The following is a 21816-nucleotide window of genomic DNA, read 5'->3' on the forward strand; positions in this document are numbered from 1 at the left end:
TGACTCCTGTGAAGGCCGAGGGGCAGTTTGGTGTGGCCTTGGAGTGCAGGAGAGGGCAGAAGGGACTGTGAGTTTGCTGGCGGGCAGGACCTTCCCTGAGTGCCATCAGCAGTGCCCAGCCGTGCTCAGGGCAGGTTCTTCCAGAAGGGGTGCACTTGTTCCTGAGTCTCTGTCCAGCCATTACACCTAACAGAGTTACTCACAGATTTTTTGTGCCATCTCAACTCTACCCAGACCCACCCAAAGCTGTGGAGATGCCCTCAGGTCGGGCTGTCCCCAAGAGGAGCAGCCAAGTTGTAGGTGGGTTTGGGCAGGCCAAGAGGCCCTGGCTGTACTCACAGAACAATGCACATTGTGAGGCAAGGAGAAAGACTGCAGGGGAAGAGGAAGGAGGAACAAGGTTAGGAGTCTGCTAAGGAGCCTTTGGGAAAAGTTGTACAGTGTCATAAGAAGGGAGGACTAGTCTGACATCTCTGCAAGGCGTTGGGTGGCTTTCTTAAGGTCTGTGATTGAAAGCTGAAGTCTGCTCCTAAAGAAACACCTTCCATTTCTCTCCACAGACAACACCAACAGGTTCTGCTTGTCAGTGCTTGTTAATGACACTGGAATCAGGCTCAATTTCCCAGGAAGAGCTGGTGTGCTGGTGAGGCTGTACTTCAGAGCCAGGTAAGGTGAGAACCCTTTGGATATTGGTGTCATGGGTATAACAAACAAATATCAGAGTGGCTGGTTTCAACTTACCTTCAGTGTGAGCATCTATATGGATGCAAACCCTCTGGCAGTGACTTCTGCAAGCTTAGACCAAGCAGTGTCAATCCTTATCACTTCCCATCACCCCAAGGAGCTCCACAGGCAAGCTCTCCCTTGAAAACATTGTGATCCTATTAGGTTCAATGCTTCATAGAGCACAAACCTCTGCTGCTGAATACCAGCACTTCTACAGTTGACAGTGGTAGAAAGTTGTGGACTGACACAAGCTTTACACATCACTGCCCCCAATGGCCCCTGCTCCTTTGACTGATTCTTGTTTCCTTTCTGTGCCAACTCCACACCCCAACTGCTGCTAATGTGTTAGTCATTCACACCACACTGGTCTGAGTCAAGGACTTCTGCAACCTGGATTCAGCTGGAGTGACTGATAGTGAGGGTTACAGGGGTGACAAGGCTGACCTTTGGGTTGATGAGGTGAAGAGGTGTGTTGGAGCCATGTGGTGTGCGAGAGTTGGGCACTAAGGGAGAGTCCCGAGAGTCCTTCCAGCACTTGGCCACAGGCAGGCTCAGCTGTTTGCCCACACAAAAGAAACTGGCAGCAGCTGGTGGCAGCTGAGGAAATGTAGGCTGAGGGAGATGGCACAATGTAGGGACACCGTTGGTATCTCATAACCAATGGTGAAATAGTCTCTGTCACAGAACTGTCAACCCTTCACAGTGCAGTGCACTGCAGCTTCTGATGACTCTCTCAGAGACTGGTGTTTAGGGTTTGTGAGGGCCAGCATCACAAGCAAGAATAGGAAAAAGGAAAAAGGAAAAAGGAAAAAGGAAAAGGATCATCCTCTCTTGACTCTGCCATGGGAAAGAAGCTGTGCTGAAAGGACAATTGGGAAAGCATTAGGAGCATGTGAAGGCAGGAGCTGGACAAGGAGCTGCTGGAGACAGGAGACAGCACAGGCTGGACTTTCAAGGAGTCTCCACAGCAATGGCCAGCCTCTAAGTTTGCAGATCCTCAATCCAGCACTGGCATCAGCTTCTCCCTTGTTCCGGAGAGGAAAAGTAAGGAAACTTCTTCTGCAACTGCCCAAGGGAAACAAAACCCAAAGAAGACATTGATCATAGTGTGTATGCAGAAGAATCTACTACAGTCTTTATTCACTAGACACTGAGGGGGTTACAAAGACTCATGGCAGCAGGAAAGTGCCCAAGAGGTTCACATTTTGTGCAGTCCTCAGGTCACTTTGCTGCCTAGTGACATTCTCACTCTTCCTCTTCAATCCTCCTGTGGAACTCCCTGCTCTTGGCTCGGAGCTTGTTGACCTGTGACTCTGCAATGTCAGCCCGCTCCTCGGCTTCCTCCAGCTCGTGCTGGATCTTGCGGAACTTGGAGAGGTTGACATTGGACAGCTGCTCCTGGGAGGAAGAAGGAGTCGGTAGTGAGAAATTTGGAGTTGGGGTTCTCATGCCTCCTGTGCCTTGGTCTGGGCAAAGTCACAAACCTCCAAACTCTACCCACCACTGCTTGTACAAAGTCTGACAGTGAGACTGATGAGATCTCCTCAGAATCATTCTGACATATCCCCTTAACTGAATCAGAAGCCCTACTCTGTGCTGGGCTGTTTCCACAATGAAGAAGCCGTGCTCAGACAATCATAAATTCAGGGGCTTGCAGAACTTCCCTCAGTTCATCCCTGACTGCTGCATGTGCAGAAAGAGGCAAAGGTTCCTTGCACTATTCTAAATGCAAAATGCAAAGTGTTTTGTGGGGAAACTTCCAACAACTTCCCTGTCTACTATCAAAATACTAAAAATAAGGTATTTATAAAATTTCTGTGTATATTCTACTACCAATATCATCCATACAAGTCCTTAGGGGTTGCTTTGTGATTCTAACGCAGAAAATGCATTTGCCCTCTTCAGTAGTCTTCGTAAGGGCTCATTGATTTCCTTCTCAAGGGTGAATCTGCTTTATGATCCTTTCAGAGAATTTGAAGAACTCCATTATTGATGAGTAGCACCTTCCAACTTTCTTATATTTGTCTCCTCAATGGCTAGACTACCCTCTGGGAAACTGAGGGTTCTTGCCAAGCACTCAGAGAGATACTTACTGCCTCCTCAGATTGTCTCTTGTAGGACTTCACTTTCATTTGCAGCTTGTCCACCAGATCCTGCAGCCTTAGAATATTCTTCCTGTCTTCCTCAGACTAAAGTGGTTGGTGAACACCAAAGAGAGTCAATTCTTGGTTCTACATCACACAAGGCTGACAATTCCCCTTGGGGATGGGGTGTACAAAGTGTGCCTTGCTGTGAGCAAAGCGTGTCAGAGCAGGAGTGCTCCTGCCTTACCTGGTAGGTCAGTTCCTTCACCCTGCGCTCGTACTTGCGCACTCCCTTCACGGCTTCAGCGCTGCGCTTCTGCTCAGCATCCACCTCCCCTTCCAGCTCCCGCACCTGCAAGGACAAGCCCATCCCTGCAGCCTCCTGACAATGTCTCTGCAGGGACACAGACACAACTCACACAGAGCCCCAGCCCTACACACCCTGGCCTCCAGCTTCTGGATCTGCTTCTTCCCTCCCTTCAGTGCCAGCTGCTCGGCCTCATCCAAACGAAGCTGCAGGTCTTTGACGGTCTGGTCCAGGTTCTTCTTCATCCTCTCCAGGTGGGCACTGGTGTCCTGCTCCTTCTTCAGCTCTTCTGCCATCATGGCCGCCTGATCAGAGTAAAAGGTCAAAGCCATTTTAGGACTGGAGATATTTTGGGAATAGTATGTTCACCATCAGCAAAAAATGCCTGGAGTGTCCAACTCACATCTGTGATGGCCTTCTTGGCCTTCTCCTCAGCATTGCGGGCTTCCTGGATGGTATCCTCCATTTCACCCTGGATCTGGGCAATGTCTGTTTCCAGCTTCTTCTTGGTGTTGATCAAGCTGGTGTTCTGTGCAATGGGAAAGACATGGCAAGAGTTGAATTCTAAAACCTGCCATAGTAAACCTTCTGCCTGAACACAGACTCTCCCCTTCCAGATTCCAATTCTTACTATGGAGTTATTGTTACAATGGTTGTTCACAAAATGTCCAGTGTGTGCTTGGGGAATGGATGCAAAACACTGCTTTCTTTGGGGACAGCAGTAGAGAGGCCTTTCTAGTACTGCTGGTCCTCTGGTAAATTCCAGCCCTCTGTATCTGGTCAGTGTAAAAACAGCTCTCTGGTCCCTGCCCTGACCTGGGTATGGAGGAGTTGCACACGTTCAGTGGCATCCAGAAGCTCCTGCTCAGCCACTTTCCTTGACCGCTCTGTCTGCTCCAGGGCTGCCCGGAGCTCCTCAATCTCAGCCTGCAGCAGGTTTGCTCTGCGCTCCACCATGGCCACCTGCTCCTTCAGGTCATCCTGTGTCCTGAGAGCATCGTCCAGATGAATCTGAGTGTCCTGGAAAGAGACACAAGAGAAAGAACCAGGTGTCAGTGGCCGCTTGAATGGACAACAGATCTCATTTTGTCAGGGATCTCATTTTCTCTTTTCTGTAGCTTTGCTGAACAGACCTTGAGCACTCCCTGTGTATTTCTCAGGTTCTTCTGTGCCTCTGCAGCCACACGGTTGGCATGGCTCAGCTGGATCTCCATTTCATTCAGATCTCCCTCCATCTTCTTCTTCAGCCTCAGGGCTTCATTCCTGCTCCTGATCTCAGCATCCAAGCTGCTCTGCAAGGACTCCACCACTCGCAGGTGGTTTCTCTTCAGCTGGTCAATCTCCTCATCTTTCTCTGCTACCTTCCTGTCTATCTCAGCCTTCACTTGGTTGAGCTCAAGCTGCAGGCGCAGGATCTTCCCCTCCTCATGTTCCAGGGAGGCCTGGACAAGTGGACACAAACATTGATAACATCAGTAAACCTACTGCTTCTTTTTAGGGAATAACAGAATATTTCTCAGCTGTCTGCACTGCCCAGCCAGAAGAGAGGACAACACAGGCCTTTTTATCCCTATTTCCTCATTTATTTAGTGCAGACACGAGTCATTATGGTCATGTACCTCAGCTTCCTCCAGAGCAGCCTGGATTTCAGATTTCTCCTGCTCAATCTGCTTCTTGACTTTCTCCAGCTCATGAATCGCCTTTCCTTGCTCAGCAATCTGCTCCGTGAGGTCGGAAATCTCCTCTGTGGGAACAAAGACCAATGGCATGGTCAGGCACAGAGCAGAACGGGAAGGTTCCCATCCCACCAAGGGGACAGGCATCTCTGCAGACCTGCAGGCACAGCCCCATGCAGAATGGTGCTAATGGCTGATAGTGAGCAAGGCCAGTGAGGAGCAGAGGGCCAGGGACTTACGCTGCAAGTTCTTGTTCTCCCGCTTCATTGTTTCCAGGTGGTCCAAGGACTCCTCATAGGCATTCTTCATCTTGAACAGCTCCGTGCTGAGAGAGCGTGACTCCTTCTGGGAGGCCTCCAGGTCAGCCTGCGTTTCCTCATACTTCTGCTTCCATTCTGCCAGGATCTGAAGAGAAAAGGGGTGTGAGTCGGGTTCTGACCATCATGGGGCCCTGCTGTGGCCAGGAGTGCTGGTGCTGGAGGCCAAAAGACCTTGTCAAAGTTCTTCTGCTTCTTATCCAGAGCAGCACAGGCAGCATTGGATCTCTCCACATCAATCATCAGGTCCTCCACTTCATTCTGCAGCCTCTGCTTTGTTTTTTCCAGTGAGGCACATTTGGCATTGACAGCCTCAACATGTTCCTCTGCATCCTGCAGACGCTGGGCCAGCTTCTTCCTGCAAAGTGTTAGGCAGAGTTCTTAATTGGAAATGAAGATGGATGTTGATTGTCATATTCACCAGAGCACTGAGACACTTCTTAGTATTTGGTCCTAATGCACATGGTGCAGAGCCTATTCCTACGAATTATTTTTTTCCTATATCATTTCCCCTAGGTCTTCATAGGGTCACAGAATGGTTTGGGTTGGAGCGGACATCAAAAATCCACTAATTCCATGCCATTAGCAGTGACACCTTCCAGTAGGCCAGGATGTTCCAAGCCCTGTCCAGCCTGGCCCTGAACACTCCCAGGGGTAGGGCAGCCACACTTCCAGGGATAGGGCAGCCACAGCTTCTCTGCAGTCTTGCTATCCTTCTGCACTTTGCACAATCTTGTACATGTCCTTTCTCCTTCATTCTTTTTGACATAGCCTGTTCTCCTTTTGTTTTACTGCTTCATATAACTCCTCAACCTTCTATTAGGCTTTTGCCTTTGAAAATCTCAGTGATGTCTTTAAATCTGGTGTACTGGTGTATGCCAACCTTCCACACCATGCCCACATACTTGGCCTCCTCGAGCTCCTCTGTGCGCTGAATCGCGTCCGTCTCGTATTTGGTTCTCCACTGGGCCACTTCACTGTTGGCCTTGGACAGGGCTCGCTGCAGCTCCCCCTTGGCCTCCTGCTCCTCCTCATATTGTTCCCTTAGCAGGTCACAGTCGTGGCGAGCGGACTGCAGGGCGTGGGCCAGGGCGTTCTTGGCCTGGTGGTAAAAATATGGCAATAAGGAGTAGCTGTTTCCTGGGAAATTTCTCCTATGGGAACTTAAACACTGACATACATCCCAAAGAGAGAGTTGTTAACTATCCTGATAAAAACACGGGAGTCCTGCACTGCAAGGGTCTAGCTTCCATGACCTAAGGGAATGATTTGAACTTCTAATTGGATCACCTTTTGAAGCCCTGAACACTTCACTAAAACCAGTATTATGTCAAATATTTATTTCATATGTAACATGAATATCTTCACCTTTATCTCTTCTTCTAGCTGCCGCTTCAGTTCTTCAATCTGCTGGGTGAAAGCTTGTTTTCCTCTAGACAGCTGAGAAATTAGAGCATCTTTTTCCTCCACCTGGCGTCCATATTCACCTGAAAAAGTTTTGAATTCAGAAAACATTTTATTAGCCAAGAGAGAAATTTATGGGTTCTCCCATTTCCAAATTACAGATGGAAGGGCTGTACCAGATTCTGTCTGCAGACGAGCTCTTTGAGCACTAAGATCGCTAATCATGCGCTGATTCTGCTCCTCCTTCGTTTTATATTCACTCAGCTGATCTTCCAGAGTGCGGCACATCTTCTCCAGATTTGCCTGGATATCGATTGCACATATGAAAATGAATAAATACCTTGATCCTGATTTCTTTTAGTGGGAAAGTATATCTAGAAGATGCAGTTGACATATTTTGAGACTGTACATATGGCCATACTTCTACACATAAGATTTGCAGAAATCATTTATAATGTAACCTGATAAAAATTAAATAATATAAGATTAAAGAAAAAGATCACATTGATATCAAATTCCTAATAAAAATATTTGTGTACCTTGGCTTTAGACACAGACTCTATGTTGCTGGCCAGGTCATCAATCTCCATCTTCATCTCACTCTTCTCCTTCTCCAGCTTCTGCTTGACGCGTTGCAGGTTGTCGATCTGCTCGCCCAGCTCAGCCGTGCTGTCCGCGTGCTTCTTGCGCAGGGCGGCAGCCGTGGCTTCGTGCTGCAGCGTGGCCTCTTCCAGGTCACGCCGCATCTTCTGGAACTCTGCCTCGCGCTTCTTGTTCATCTCAACCTGAGCTGCTGTGGCCCCTCCTGCTTCTTCCAGGCGCTCGCTGATCTCCTCCAGCTCCCTGGACAGGTCAGCCCGATGCTTCTCTGCTTTGGCGCGAGACGTTCGCTCTGCCTCAATTTCCTCCTCCAGCTCCTCAATGCGGGCCTGCACAACACCAGGGACCCCTCACACACGTGCCCTCCTCAGGCCTGAGCCTGAGCAAGGCAGGGGAAGGAACAGAGACTTGCCTGCAGCTCCTTGATCTTCTTCTGAAATTGCATGCCTAGCAGTTGTTCGTCCTCAATTTTACTCTGGATCTGGCTGATTTCAAAGTCCTTCCTTTGGGCCAAGTGAACCATGTTAGAGTTCAAAGAAAAAAGACAGGTGCTGCAGCCCAGCACTCACTCAGGTGCCCCAGAGCCACACTTACTTCTTCAGTTTCTCATCCAGCTGCTGCTTGTCATTCTCCAAATCCATGATGCTGTCCTGGGCCAGCTTCAGGTCTCCTTCCAGTTTCCTCTTGGCTCTCTCCAGGTCCATGCGCAGTTTCTTCTCTTGCTCCAGGGACCCTTCCAGCTAAACACAACAAGACCATCAGGACCCTACCAGGCAGGTCAGGCTCCATACCTGTCCTGTTCCTGCTCTCTATCTGTGTGCTTACATCGTCCACTTGCTGTTCCAGCTTGATCTTGGCTTTGGTCAGAGTATTGACTTTGTCCTCCTCTGCCTGCAGGTCATCCAGGGTCTGCTGATGGGCCTCTTGGAGGGCCTTCTTCTCTTTTGTCAGCTTCACAATGGTCTCGTCCAAGGCTGCCATCTCCTCAGTCAGGTTTTTCACCTTTGAGAAGAAATTAGCAAGCACAGACAGAAAATGATGCTCAAAAACTTTATAACAAGACAAGTCTTTTCCAGAATGCGAGTGACAGGTTCTGCCTCATACCTTGTTTTCAGTGGCATGTTTTTCCTTCTCCACCTTGGCCAGTGTTAGCTCAAGGTCATCAATATCTTTCTTCAGCTCTGAACATTCATCCTCCAGTTTCCTCTTCTTGGCTGTCAGCTCAGCATTAATTTCCTCTTCATCCTCAGCCCTTTCAGTCACTTCCTTAACTTTGGCTTCCAGCTGTATTTTGGTTTTGATGAGCTGGTCACACCTTTCCTCAGCATCAGCCAAAGCATCAGCTTCCTAGTAGGGAGATGCCATTTTAGGGATATGCTTTTTGAGGGAAGATTGTGATACTTAACCTTCATAGTGCAGGGTCTTGGATAGCAGTTTTGTAGTTTAAAATTTGATTGACGTTCCAACAGAATGACATCTAATATAGAATTGATTATGTGTTGTTAGTTTTGAAACAGCCAGGTTTAAAAGCTAAAACCAAGTAAAATCCTTTTCAAACTACGTGATGACATGAGTAGTTATATATTTGTGCAGGATATAGAATCCAATATTATCTCATAATATCAAACAATGGGTCAAAATGCAGAATATCTGAGCATACACTGTAGAAAAGTGTCACCCAAGTAATATTTTGACTACAGATACCTCACAGTCCTTACTGAAGCTAGTTATGCCTTTGAGAGCACCACTGAAAGAATTACAATTGAATTGAACTAAATCAAATTTTCTATGTGGTTTGAAAATGTACCTGTATATATCAACCTGATAGTCACAGTAGAATTAAGATAAAGCCCACTGGTGGTACTCACAGCCTGTACTTGGAGCTGCAGGTCATTTTTTTCCTGCACCAGTTTCACCATTTTCTCTTCAAGCTCTTTCCGCTTTGCTTCAGACTTTGCAAGCTCCTCCTTGGTTTTCTCAAACTCTTGCTTCATGTTGGCCATCTCCTTCTCAGACTCTGCACTCTTCAGCAAGGGCTTGATCTTGAAGAACAGCTTCATCCATGGCCAGTGTTTGACATTCATGAATGCACGAATGTTGTACTGGATGCAGAAGATGGACTCCCTGAAAGATAAGTCAAATTAATATCCAATATCTACACCATGACAGCACAATAAGCCAAGTAGAGTGAAGCTGATTTGAAGAAAAGTCTACCTCCTCTCCACCATTTTCTGGTACTCCACTCTCATCAGGAAGCCCCTGCACCTGGCCTGGGTGCGGGTGATGAGCTGTGCCAGCTTCTCATCCCTCATCTCCTCCAGGAGGCCCACCAGCCCAGCTTTGAAGAACACCTTAGGTAAGAAGATGAAAATAGGCGCAGTCTGTACTTGTTTAAGGTAATACCCTGCCCTCCATGACAAACACTGTGGAAGTTAAGAGCAAAACCACAAAGAATATATGTAGTGGCAGACACTTTTTTATAACTCCAAGCTTCTGGTTACTTGCAGTTGAGGAACTATAATAGTCAGACATTTTCCTTTTATTTTTTGTTGACTCTTGATTCTTTTATTCTACAACTTTGTCTTAAATTAGGAACTTGATTAACCCTTAATTAAAAGATCGTATGACCATGAATTTTAATTTACTCAAGTGTTGAGTAATCAAGAATCTGGTTGATTTATTTTACACTATTTCTTATACCCTATTGGATAATTTCTTGTACTACCTGGAATATCTGAGTGTCCGTATCAAGCCATGCAAACCAAATTGCACTTGAAGCAAACAGATTTACCTTAGTGTGACCAAATTTGTATTGAGTATGATCTATATCAATTGATCCAAGAAGTTTCTCACAAGCCTTCTTGCTGTCAATGAACTGTCCCTCTGGGATAGCACTGGCATTTAATACTTTGTACCTGAGGAAGAAAATGGAAGGACTTGCTTTGAACTCCAGAATGTTAAGGGTTGTTTCCAACCTAAGTGATTCTATGAATATGAAGAGGTTTGTTTTTGAGACCACCTGGCAGGTACATGGCAAGAAAGTCTTAAGAACTGTTGAGAACAAACAGCACTTGTTAAACTGAAACTTTAGAGAAGGCTTTAGGCACAGGAGGGGAAGGTTAGATTTCAAAAGCTATTTAAGGTGGACAAGGTGATCCAGTAAGATGCTGAAGTCTGACCTCTGTTTAAAATCTGCATACAGGACTCTGTTGGGAAATCCTTTCCTGCAGATCCTGATCCCTTCCAGCACGCCGTTACAGCGCAGCTGGTGCAGCACCAGCTCGTGCTCCATGGCACCTGGCAATGCAGAGCACAAATACATGCCATGTTCTGTAATACAGTGGGGAAGAGCTGCACCACACTGAAAACCTTCAATATATATGTGTAAGTATCTTACCAGGTGTTTTAGTTTCATTTGGGATGATGCACCGTACAAAATGGGGGTGCGTGCTTCTCAGATTGGTCATCAGCTTGTTTAAATTCTCCTGGGACAGTCATTAAGAAAAGTTGATATTAGCAAGTGTAATTTCTGCTGCAAGCATCAAGTCCTCTAAAATGAGATACTCCAGAAAAAAATTAGCAGAACCCTGAACTCAAGCTCTCTGCACCAGTTTTTCTGACTTTCCACAGATCTTTGTTATAATTAACTTAGTGTATAAAGTTCTTCTGAGTAATGTGTAGGAAAGACTGTACTCTTAAACACTCAATTTTACTACATTTCACATACTCAAGTAGAATGTCTTCATCTGAAAGAATATCCATCTTTTGTTGAATGTACCCAGAGAGATAAAGTAGTGCCCCTATGAGGCAGTGGGAGGCATTCTGCAGTAAGCATATGGGTCATATGGAGCATACCGCATAGAACTTCTGTGTTTTCCCTACTGAAAGCAAAATGGACAAAACCAACAAGCTGAGTTTTAAATATCAATATTATACATTTATCTTGTAGGGTGAAGTGAGATGAATCCCAGCTGTAAGCAAACAGAAAAGTCATTCAGTGAAATGAAGTATGAGTAGATTAACTGGATTTATTCCTAGTCGAATGTGGCCCAAGAACTTCAGAATCTTTTAACAGAACCAAGCCAAAACAAGACTAGCCATAGTAATTGGTGGGTTTATGCCTCATCTTAGGAAGAGGTAGTGAAATCTCTACTGTACCCGAAAAAGAGCTGAGACAGTCTGGAAAGAAGAACCCTTCTTCTTGGCACCTTTCTTGCCAGCACCAGCACCAGCCTCGGCTAAATTGAAAATAAATAAAACAGATGTTAGATTTTTTTTTTTTTTGCCTTCCTTGATTCCTTTCTGCAAGCTGTACATCAGTGGAAACATGGAATTCAAAGAAACAACCTGCATCTGCTCCACCATAGTTGGCGAAGAGTAAAGCCAGGGTCTTCACAGATGATTTCTGGTACAGCCCAATGACAGTTTCATTCAGAGGGTCCTTGTTCTTCTCCAGCCAGCCAGTGATGTTGTAGTCCACTGTTCCAGCATAGTGTATTAGGGAGAAATGGGCCTCAACCTTCCCTTTGGTAGGTTTTGGCTTCTGGAAGTTGCTGGACTTGCCCAGGTGCTGGTCATAGAGCTTGTTCTTGAAAGAGGTGTCAGTTGCCTTGGGGAACATGCACTCCTCTTCCAGGATGGAGAAGATGCCCATGGGCTGAGAGAAATCACAAGGGAGACCAATTGTAATTTACCTTTCAGGGCAATAATGACCTTCACCTAGGCACAATAATGGAACATAGACTGAGATACACATCAGAAAATATTATTATTTAATTCCATTTTCTTCTAGCAAGTGGGACTGATCACATTGATACTTACATTTTTAAACACAATATTACTCATAAAAGAAATAGAAATTAATTTTGCTTGTGTTGACAATGTACTTTGTAAAATCAGAGCACTACCTCCTTATTCAGTGGAAATGAGAGGACACAGTTGTGTCAGACAAATCGAACATGAGCCAACAGTGCACCACTGCAGCAAAGCCACCAACTCATCCTTGGCTACACTGTGCTGCTAACAGCTCAAGGAAGTTGATCCTTCCCCTCTACTCAGCTCTGAGAAGAAACATCTGTAGTGCTGTTTGAGCTCTTAGCTACCCAGCAAAGAGAAACATGAACATAAAAGATCCCTTTGGAAAATGAGACCAAGTAATTACAGACATTCCATGCTTGTAACTGATTTGTAGGGGGTACCTTCTCAATGAGCTCAATGCAGGCAGCCAGGTCCATCCCAAAATCAATGAATGTCCATTCAATTCCCTCCTTCTTGTACTCCTCCTGCTCCAGCACAAACATGTGGTGGTTGAAGAACTGTTGCAGTTTCTCATTGGTGAAGTTGATGCACAGCTGCTCAAAGCTGTTAAACTGGAAATAAAATAAGAAAGATATATATTTGAAGATGCAGCAATAATTGCAGGACCTCATCTGTTAAAATTAAGGAATGCAGTAAACTTGACTTCCCACGCATTTCTTCAGTCTGTTTTAGAACATTATGAAAAAGAGAAAAGGATCAAATTAATTGCCCACAAGGATTTTTTTTCATTGACAAAATTTAAAGATAAATTTTACATCCTGTTTAAAATGAGACCAAATTACAGGGAGAATAACCCCAAGCTTAGGCTTATCATGATTACATATTTTTATATTGTCTTGTCCCTGATCATATAAACAATGAACTTTTTTGATTGGACCATTTAGTACCTTCAATTTTGCACATCTTGAAATAGCACAAGTCCTTTGAAAGGTCATTTTTTTACTTAAAGAAGAGAAATAGTAATAATCATGTGATGATTTTATGTTCTCTTTTAAAATGGGTCTCAAATTATCATAACATTCAATGGTCACTTCCAAATAGCTCTTACCAAATCTTACTTACATCAAAGATCTCAAAGCCTGCAATGTCCAGGACACCAATGAAGTACTGCCTGGGCTGCTTCGTGTCCAGCTGCTCGTTGATACGAACAACCATCCACAGGAACATCCTCTCATAGAGTGCCTTTGCCAGAGCACCTACAGCATTGTGCACCTACAGGAAAAAAACCAAAAACCTGGGATCACAATACAGGGCAGAGGAGAAACAAAAGGATATTCATTCTACACATGGTTACAGTTACAATATGTTTCTTACCTGCTGTGCGGTTTGGCCCTTGGTCACATATTCATTCCCCACCTTGACTCGGGGGTAGCAGAGGGCCTTGAGCATGTCAGCTGAGTTCAGACCCATCAGGTAGGCAGCCTTGTCAGCAACTGAAAATCCAGAAGAAAAAGGAAGACTTTTATGTTGAATAGGCTTTGAATCCTGGAGCATTCCCTAAAGGCTGAAGGGTTAAGATTTCTGTTCTTTGAAAACTTTCAATAGGCTCTTGTGGAAGGAATTTTTGTAACATCACACATGCCATTATGCATATTGAGCTTTTCTTAAAGAAGTTTGGTTTGAAATTCTTCACTGCAGCATGCAGAAAGTAATGAAGTTTTCAAAAATCTCCTGGCACAAAGCTGAAAACTGAAGCTTGCTAGTCTGAATGTGTGCAGTACACATGCAGCTCAGGAGCTGCAGTGGCACAGTGACAACAGTCAAGTACCGATCTACATTCAGGTGATCAAAATGACAAAATAGTTAGAGTGGAACACAGAAACAAGATGTCTGTTCTCCTTCAGATCCACAGCCTACAACCTTTTCTGAGCTTTTGTTTCTGATGTTCAGTAAAACTCGTTGGGCTTCATCCTGTTACCAATAGTGTTCCCCAGCTGCCTTGTCCTTTAACAAGACGAGGCATTGCTCACAGAACTGAAGACAGGGGTTGTAGGCCCTGTGCCAGCAAAGGAAAGGAATGAAATAACACCTCTCATAGCTGACTTCCCTGAGCATCTGATAGGTGAGGTGCATGGGTTCATGGTTCCCTGTCATGTTAGAACTGAATCACAGGGCTTCACTGTGATTCACAGGGCTTCACAATTGCAAGCCATATTCCAGCAAAGGTATGACTAAAGGAACATCCATAACTCCTGAATTCTTGAAAGAGTATGAATATCAGTTTAAGGCATTAATTGTTCATAGCATAAGTTACTTAAATCCTGAGATAGGGAACTCGATGTACTGAGGACAAGGGACAGCTGTTTTCTCCTGGATGATTGTTTTGCTTGGGATCTAAAGTCCAATGGTGAACAACTTTTGCTGTCTTCTACATATGTAGGGGCTTAAAGAGAGTTAATTATTCAGTTTGATAATACCTTCTGTGCCTTCAGGCTCTGCCTGCTCCTCTCTTGGTTTCTGTTTGAACTTCAGGTTCCCGTAGTGCATGACAGCCCCTGTCAGCTTGTAGATGGCTGTCTTTTCATCAGCAGTGAAGCCCAGGATATCAATGGCACTCTGGTAATACAATGAGCAAAGTGAAATATCTGCATGTTATCTGATGTATGACCTGCACCCTGTTGACCTGTTCTGTACATTACTTACATCTGTCGCCATCAACTCCTCTTTGTCATCAATGCTGGGAACAGTGATCTCACCTTGACTCACAAAAGGGTAGTCAAATGGGTTGGTGGTGATGAGGAGCATTTCTGAAGACAAATGTGTTCATGGGTTAAATATAATTTATCTTGTAATGCAGTTGAACGTTGCTCAGAGATTTTCCTTTCAAAAGTTCAGTGATGTCTCCTACCGATTAGCTCCGGCTTCTTGTTGGACATGATCTGATAAAAGATGTGGTAGCTCCTTTCCGCCTTGAGCTGGAAAGTGACTCTGGACTTCTCCAGCAGATCTACGCAGGCAGGCAGAAAGAGTTAGGCACTTGTAGGAATGTACATGGAGATGGGAATCAGGGAAGGGTTGGGAGCAGTGCAGGAGAATCTCTTACAGGTTTCAATGTCAGCAGAAGCCAGTTTGCCTGTGGCACCAAAGTGGATTCTGATGAACTTGCCCTGTTAAGCAGAAGCAGCAGCAGGTCAGCCTGGATGTGTTGTGCTGACGTCTCCTTTGCACAAAGAACATCTCAGGCATCCTGTGTGTTGCCATGAGGGGGGGAGATTTTATGCAAAGCAAGAACTCACAAAGCGTGAGGAGTTGTCGTTCCTCACGGTCTTGGCGTTTCCAAAGGCCTCCAGCAGAGGGTTGGCGCTGATGATTTGATCCTCAAGCGTTCCCTGCAGGGTGATGAGTATTCAGTGATGGTGTTTAGTTGAGAAGGCAATGACAGGCCAAGCATTCAGTCTGTTCTTCCTGACTCACCTGCATTTTGCCTGATGACTTCTCCTCTTTCTTCTTCTCTCCGCTGGCTGCAATTGTTGCAAAGTACTGGATGACACGCTTGGTGTTCACAGTCTTCCCGGCCCCGGATTCTCCGCTGCCAAAGCCAAGGGAGGAGCAGAGGGAGCGTGGTCAGGCAGGAGGGCCCCTGGCACCGGGCAGCCCCGCAGGGACCCGTGCAGGGGGTGTACGTACGTGATCAGGATGGACTGGTTCTCCCGATCTGGGAAAGCAGAACAATGGAAGATGTGTTAGCAGCTGACCTGGGTAATGCTAAGTGGAATGAGAAGTAAAATTGCAAATCTAAGCTGGGGATTCTTCAGAAAGTCCAAGACGACCCAATTCTTTTCTATGGCCTAGCAGTATTAAGTATTAGCCCAAATGGATATATTGAACAGTCAGTGGCATCTGAACCTGAAACTAGCTGTGTATCACTTGCCCTTCACATTTTTTTCCTCAAGCAATGAAAACAAAGTACCTACCCGAGTTCAAAATACAAGAAAAAATACCACTTTTTGTTTCTTATCAGTGAAAAAAATGTAGAAAAATTAGTCAAATACTATTTCTGCAGTAGGAAAGTGTAGATTTTTGTACAATAAAGTAGAAATAATTCATTATGGTAAGTTCATGAATGTTCCCAAGTGAGTTTCACTTGAAATTGTTTGCTACATAAATGGACCAAGTTCATAGTCATTATCTCTGGTGGCTCCAGCTGGCTTGTCACATGCCCCACTGAGATCAGCAGAGCTTTTTTGGTTAGATTGCTGTGAAGGAGGTCAAGCACTCACCAGTCAGCATGAACTGATAGGCGTTGTCAGAGATGGAGAAGATGTGTGGAGGGGCCTCCTGGCGCTTCTTGCCTCGGTAGGCCAACACCACCTCGGGGTTGTACACCGGCAGCCACTTGTAGGGGTTGACAGTGACGCAGAAGAGACCCGAGTAGGTCTGTGGAGAAGGGACACAGCACGTTGGCTTCCCCTGGGCCTGGCCCAGCAGCTCCTGAGGCTGCCCAGAGGAAGCTGCTGCTGCCACTTACATAGATCATCCAGGCTGCATAACGCTCTTTGAGGTTGTACAGCACAGCGGGTTCGTGCAGGTGGGTCATCATGGCCATGTCCTCGATTTTGTCATACTTGGGAGGGTTCATGGAGAAGATTTGATCTTCTTTCACAGTCAGGGTCTGCAAGGAAACAAAAGATCCACATGTGTCATTGAAAAGCCCAAAATGGGGATCAAATGTTGTCCTTCAGCCTTGTTTTTCACTCACCTCTCCCCCTTCAGTTTTGACAGTGACTTTTCCTGATTCCCTGCTCTGGATTGTCCCTTTCACAAAGGATTCTTTGGGATGAACCACAAAGACAGATGACTTGGCATCAAAAGGTTTGTTCTGGGCTGCAATTCTCTCCTTTTCCGATTTTCGGAGGTAAGGAGCTGCCTCCCCAAAAACAGCCATCTCAGCATCTCCAGAGGCCATGTCTGCACTTCACTGAGAATATCTCAGCAGATGACTCTGAGGAGAAAAAAAAATGGTACTGATTACTTATTCTGTAAGATTTGGGAATATTTTATCCTGTGCCTTGATGTCTCTTCATACTCGGAGTATTTTAACATAAGATAACTAGAAACTTAATTTTATGTCAAAATAAGAGGCTTTCATGGATGTAGTCTAGGTCTTCAAATGTCCATTGATGACCTTTTCAGAACTGTGGATTTGATAGTTCAAGAATACTGTGCCTGTAAGACAAGAGTGAACTTGTAACAAGTTTCACTAAGACATCACTATTAGGAAAGGGAATAGAAGAAATTGTTAAAAGGATGAAGAGTGGAATAAAACTTCTGAAAAACTGTAGGGTAGGTGACCTACAGTCTTGGAAAACAATGAATCTGTTGGACATTTAACTATTTAATGGTAATGGAAAGGTAATGAGTAATTAATAAATTTTGCTAATGAAGTTCTCCACAGGAAAAAAAAGTGCAGGCTTTGTGACCTTTTAATATTCTGCCACAATTCATTTGCTCTATGCATTTGTCATCCTTCACTACAATACCTAAATAATTTTGGCCCCAAAGTTCTCACTTAGGTGAAATAAAATTCAGTCATTGAAACTGGAATTTCCAAGGCTATGTTAAGATCTCAAATAAATACTTACTGAAAAAATCTAGGAACACACAAGTTCTCAAAAGATTTTTTAAAAAAGTATTTCTTCAAGTGATTTATTAAACATCTAAGGTACCTAAATTTAGCCAATTGCACTTGAAAATTTTCTAGCTACTTTAGTGAAATTTATTACTTCTTTATTCTTTAGGTAATAAATATATTTTTTGTCTGGAGTAAGCAAATGATATCTGAGAAAGCTGAGAATCCTGGCACTCTACAAATGTGTTTAGAAGGTCCATATGTTCAGATGATTTAATAATTAATATATTCTTAAGCAGAATACAGGATTTTGCATTTTTTCCTGCTGTGCTTATCTGGTCATATTCTCCTCCTGCCGTAGCAAAGATGGGAAGGCAGCACACCTTGATTTATGTAAGGTCAGTTAAGCAGAATTGAAGAATGTCCCCATGGGGTTTTTCTGTTCTGTCATCAGTGCTCAGAGGCTTCAAACACAGCCTTGGACACCCTCACCACTTTCTACTGCAACCCCACCAGGTTTGCATATAGGGTGAACCAGTGAACCTTCCTGACAACCCAGTCAAAAGGATCTGTCTTTGCCCCTAAGAATGAGTAAATCAGCTTCTTACCTCTCGTGACACCAGATGTGAGGCTTGTGGGCTGACAGCTGGTCAGTACTGTAAAACAGAAATTGTAATTCCCAAATTGCTGTTGCCCAGAAATCAAGAGTGAAAACATGCAAGTGCCTTGAAAACAGATTTATAATGGAGTCCCCTCCTGGACAGGAGCACCGGAGGCAGCAGGAATGTGGTGGCACGTTGGGGTGCCATCCCCTTCCTGCCAGCCTGCAGACCCCATCCTCTTACCTTGGAGCTTTCTGTGGAGCCAGGGCAGACGTGTTGCAGGGACGTTTTATACGCTCTCGCCTGCAGATGCTACAGATGCCTACTCTTTCTTCGGTCAGAAATATTTTGGCAAACCCTCTTTGGTAAAGCATTGTCTGGCAAACTGAACTAAGGGCATAATTGTCATTTGACATGACTAGATATAATTAGAAAATTTTGATGTCTTAGTGGCTATATGAATACATCTCCTATAAACAATCTTCCAAGGGTGTTAAGGAGAGAATCTGGACTAGTCAAAGCACTTAAAGAACTTGGATTCAGGACTTATGGATTTTATTGCTGGCGTTCCCACCGACTCACTGCACGACCTGGGATGGATTGCTTGGTATGTCTGTGCTGCAGCTATCCCAGTAGTACAATAGATCAAACAGGATGTTAAAAGGTAGATTAGCATTATTAAAACCTTTTGGCAGTTTTGTTGGTTTAACCCTGAAAGCAGAAGTGCAGATGCCTAAGAGGTGAGGAGGGTGACAGGCACAGCAGGGTGGTCAGCTAAACACTGCAGCAGGGAGAGGCTGGGTTCTACCTGGGCTTTTAAGCTGATGGCTCTGATAGATGTGAGGCAGCTTTAGGGGTATCAGGAGGAGTGTGCACACACAGAGGCGTGTGCCTGTGTGCCTCTTGGCACACACTTCAGATTGCAAGTAAGTGGGAGATTCTCTAAGAACTCTCTAAGAACTGTTCATGTGAACCCTGTGATGGGTTATACCTGCTGAGACTCCTGATCTGCAGGTTAGTGCCAGTGAACAAGATGCTCCCTGCTTTTGCTGGCAACATAACTCCTCCTTAATCCTCCTGTAACCCTAGGAAGAATAACTGATTTGAAATGCCTTCCAACTGAAACCAGCACACTACTTACAAATGGTAGAAAGATCCTCTTTTCAGTAATACCTGTACAAATAATTGGATGTATGCACAAGGGCGACAGCATGCAGTCCCAGATGCTCTCTACCTGATACATCCTCAGTCCAGCACTTCCATTTCATTACAGATATCTTGCACACTTGGTCCAAGGCACCACGGGTATACCAGAGCACTGGGGGTGGCAGACGTACCTGGACAATGCTGATGGAGAGAGGGGAAGGGGATTTACTGGTGGTGCTGGAGAGAGACTGGTCTTGTTTTAGGAATAGAGCACAGTCATATGAGCTGATTTAAATCCTGTCAAATTTAGGCTGAGGTAGTTAACACCTTCTTTGCCTCAGTCATCAACAGAACCAGTGGTTATCCTCAGGGCAACCAACCCCTTAGGCTGTTATCAAGGAAGGGGAGCAGAATGGACTCCCTGCAATCCAGCAGTGAGCTGCTGATTTTAGGCACTCCCAATCCTGTGAGGCCAGACAGGATTCACCTGAGGCCACTGAGGGAACTGTGGGAAGCATTTGCCCAGCCAGCCTCCATCATTTATCATGGGTCCTGGCTAACCAGGACTTTCCTCCAACCAGGTGCGAGAGGCTGGCAAGATTGATGTGCTGAGACATTTTGGGATGCACGTGTGTGGGGGAAGGGCAGGTCAGGCCCTGCCCTGGCGAGGCAGTGCACTTCTCCAAGCCCCACCCACCTAGAGCCATGATTCTATGCTGTCACCTGACTTTGGGGATGTTGCCTTTCCAGTGGCCAACAACAAAGCCATAGAGCTCTTCTGGGTTTTTGCTGTTGTGCTGTGCAGGATGTGAACCCAGCAAGAGGCAGGAGTGAGACACACAACCAGGTAGCCGAGGGAAGGTCTGGTTTGAGTGGGAAGCAGTCAGTGAGTTGAGATGTCTTCAGGTTTTGACACTCACCAGTTATTTGGGGACTGAATTTAGTGTCAGTAGGTACCCATATTCCAGTGGTAGAACATAAAACCTTCTTGGTCCAAATCTCAGAAGAGGGTTGTGAAGTAGAACACAGCAATGAAAGAGATTCTTTAATCCAGATGGCTTTTGAATATTTCCAAGGATGGAGATTTCACAATAGCTCTTGGAAACTTGTGCTCAGTCACTTTTACAGGACAGAAGTATTCCCAGATTTTCACAGGGTGCCCATTGCCTCTTGTCTTGTCTCTGGGCACCACTAAAAAGGGCCTGGTTCCATCCTCTGTGCACCTCCAGATATTTATATCCATGGACACGATTCACCCGACCATTCTCTTCTCCAGGCTGAACAGTCTCTACTCTTTCAGCCTTCCCCTATAAGAGAGATGCTGCAGTCTCTCATTCATCTTAGTGGCCCTCTGCATTAGCTCTGTATCTCCCTTACACTGGTGAGCTCAGCCCTGGACATCACGTGTGGCCTCAGTGCTGAATTAAGGCCAAGGATCACCTCCCTCTACCTGCTGCAACACTCCTAATGCAGACACCATTCAGCTTCTTCACAGAAAAGACACATTGTTGGCTCATGCTCACCTTGCTGACCCCCAGAACCCCCAGGTTCTTGTTTTGCAAAGCTGCTTTTCACCTGGTCAGCACCCAGCATTTACTGGTGTCTGGGCTTGTTCCTCTCCAGGTTCAGGGCTTTGCATTTGCTTTGTGTTACTGGGTCCCAGATTCACCTCAGAGCTTTGCCTCACCAGTACTCAGCTGCACACTGTCCTTAACACAGAAAACACTTAATGTTAAATGGGCCTTGGCAACTGTAGAATCACAAGACTTAGATCTTACTGACATGTTTATCTGTATTGCTAGTTAAGTTATAAAAAGAAGATAAATGTTAAAACATCAACTACTTTCACTTAAAAGCTCTAAATTCATACCCATTTGCTCTTCCCCTCTTTTGCATTAATGAAATAAGACAGAAAACAAGAACTTCTCTTTCAATGTTTTAAGCTGTTTTTAAATATCTTTTTGAAGGACATTAGGGCTAAAGCAGTGGCAGCTGTAGGAGCATGTGTTGTCAATATAGGTCATATATGAACTCTCAGTCAATGTCTACAGGGGAAAGACACTATATTTGTGGAGGCTGAAAGAGGAGACAGGAGCAAGTGCAAAAAAAGGATTGGGCAAATAACCCAACATTCTGTGTTGTAGTGTATGACATAAAGCTCATGAAAAGTGAAGTCTTTGGTCAGCTGTCATGAGCATCCCTGGGAAACAGTCTGAGCAACTGAGCATCTGCATTGGATTTGGTTTAATTTATACAGCTCTTCTCTTTCATCAAGGTATCATTTATATGACACTGGTACAGTGGTTTCTTCCAAAGTAGTCTCTAGTCTGAAATAGATGATTCAGACTTCACTGTAGTTTCACTTTCTAGATCCCAAAAAATTACTTCAGGGAAAAACTTTGCTATGTTTCCTCTATCCAGGTAGAGCAAGGAGAAATCTGTCCAGGAAGGAATCTGTTGAAAGGAGTGCAAGCACCTCACAGAAAAAAAAAAAAAAAAAAGAAAAAAAAGAAAAAAAAAAGGCATTGTTTCCTGGGAACCATTAATATTCTGTCAATTCCATTTCC

At 45.0% G+C, this 21816-nt stretch overlaps 1 protein-coding gene across 1 annotated transcript; it reads right to left on the reverse strand.

The window, feature by feature from the left end:
- Positions 1 to 1849: 1849 nt before the first annotated feature.
- On the reverse strand, positions 1850 to 18159 carry LOC134557287 (myosin heavy chain, skeletal muscle, adult-like). The gene is made up of 39 exons (XM_063410155.1): positions 18110 to 18159; positions 16632 to 16874; positions 16401 to 16544; positions 16153 to 16309; positions 15560 to 15587; positions 15347 to 15461; positions 15169 to 15261; positions 14976 to 15039; positions 14781 to 14879; positions 14576 to 14679; positions 14350 to 14488; positions 13247 to 13365; positions 12995 to 13144; positions 12313 to 12483; positions 11462 to 11771; positions 11273 to 11352; positions 10512 to 10599; positions 10294 to 10411; positions 9906 to 10029; positions 9329 to 9465; positions 8983 to 9238; positions 8219 to 8461; positions 7940 to 8116; positions 7709 to 7854; positions 7527 to 7617; positions 7054 to 7443; positions 6691 to 6817; positions 6479 to 6597; positions 6016 to 6212; positions 5285 to 5468; positions 5033 to 5198; positions 4737 to 4861; positions 4251 to 4559; positions 3934 to 4137; positions 3521 to 3646; positions 3252 to 3422; positions 3058 to 3162; positions 2820 to 2915; positions 1850 to 2124 (listed from the first exon to the last, which is right to left on the reverse strand). Exons 2-39 carry the CDS (start codon positions 16836 to 16838, stop codon positions 1972 to 1974), a joined length of 5832 nt encoding a protein of 1943 aa, XP_063266225.1. The 5' UTR covers positions 16839 to 16874; positions 18110 to 18159; the 3' UTR covers positions 1850 to 1971.
- Positions 18160 to 21816: the final 3657 nt, after the last annotated feature.

The sequence above is a fragment of the Prinia subflava genome, chromosome 12 (genome assembly GCF_021018805.1).
Source record: "Prinia subflava isolate CZ2003 ecotype Zambia chromosome 12, Cam_Psub_1.2, whole genome shotgun sequence".
Classification (NCBI taxonomy): domain Eukaryota; kingdom Metazoa; phylum Chordata; class Aves; order Passeriformes; family Cisticolidae; genus Prinia; species Prinia subflava.

What these genes read in the sequence shown, in the direction of transcription:
- LOC134557287 (XM_063410155.1), bottom strand. Translation starts at nt 16,838, where the DNA reads ATGGCCTCTGGAGATGCTGAGATGGCTGTTTTTGGGGAGGCAGCTCCT. An exon ending in TCCAGAAGCTGGAGGCCAGG is followed by an intron (nt 3,163 to 3,251) that starts GTGTGTAGGGCT and finishes TTGTCCTTGCAG; the next exon opens with GTGCGGGAGCTGGAAGGGGA. An exon ending in AGAGACAATCTGAGGAGGCA is followed by an intron (nt 2,125 to 2,819) that starts GTAAGTATCTCT and finishes TCTTCCTCCCAG; the next exon opens with GAGCAGCTGTCCAATGTCAA.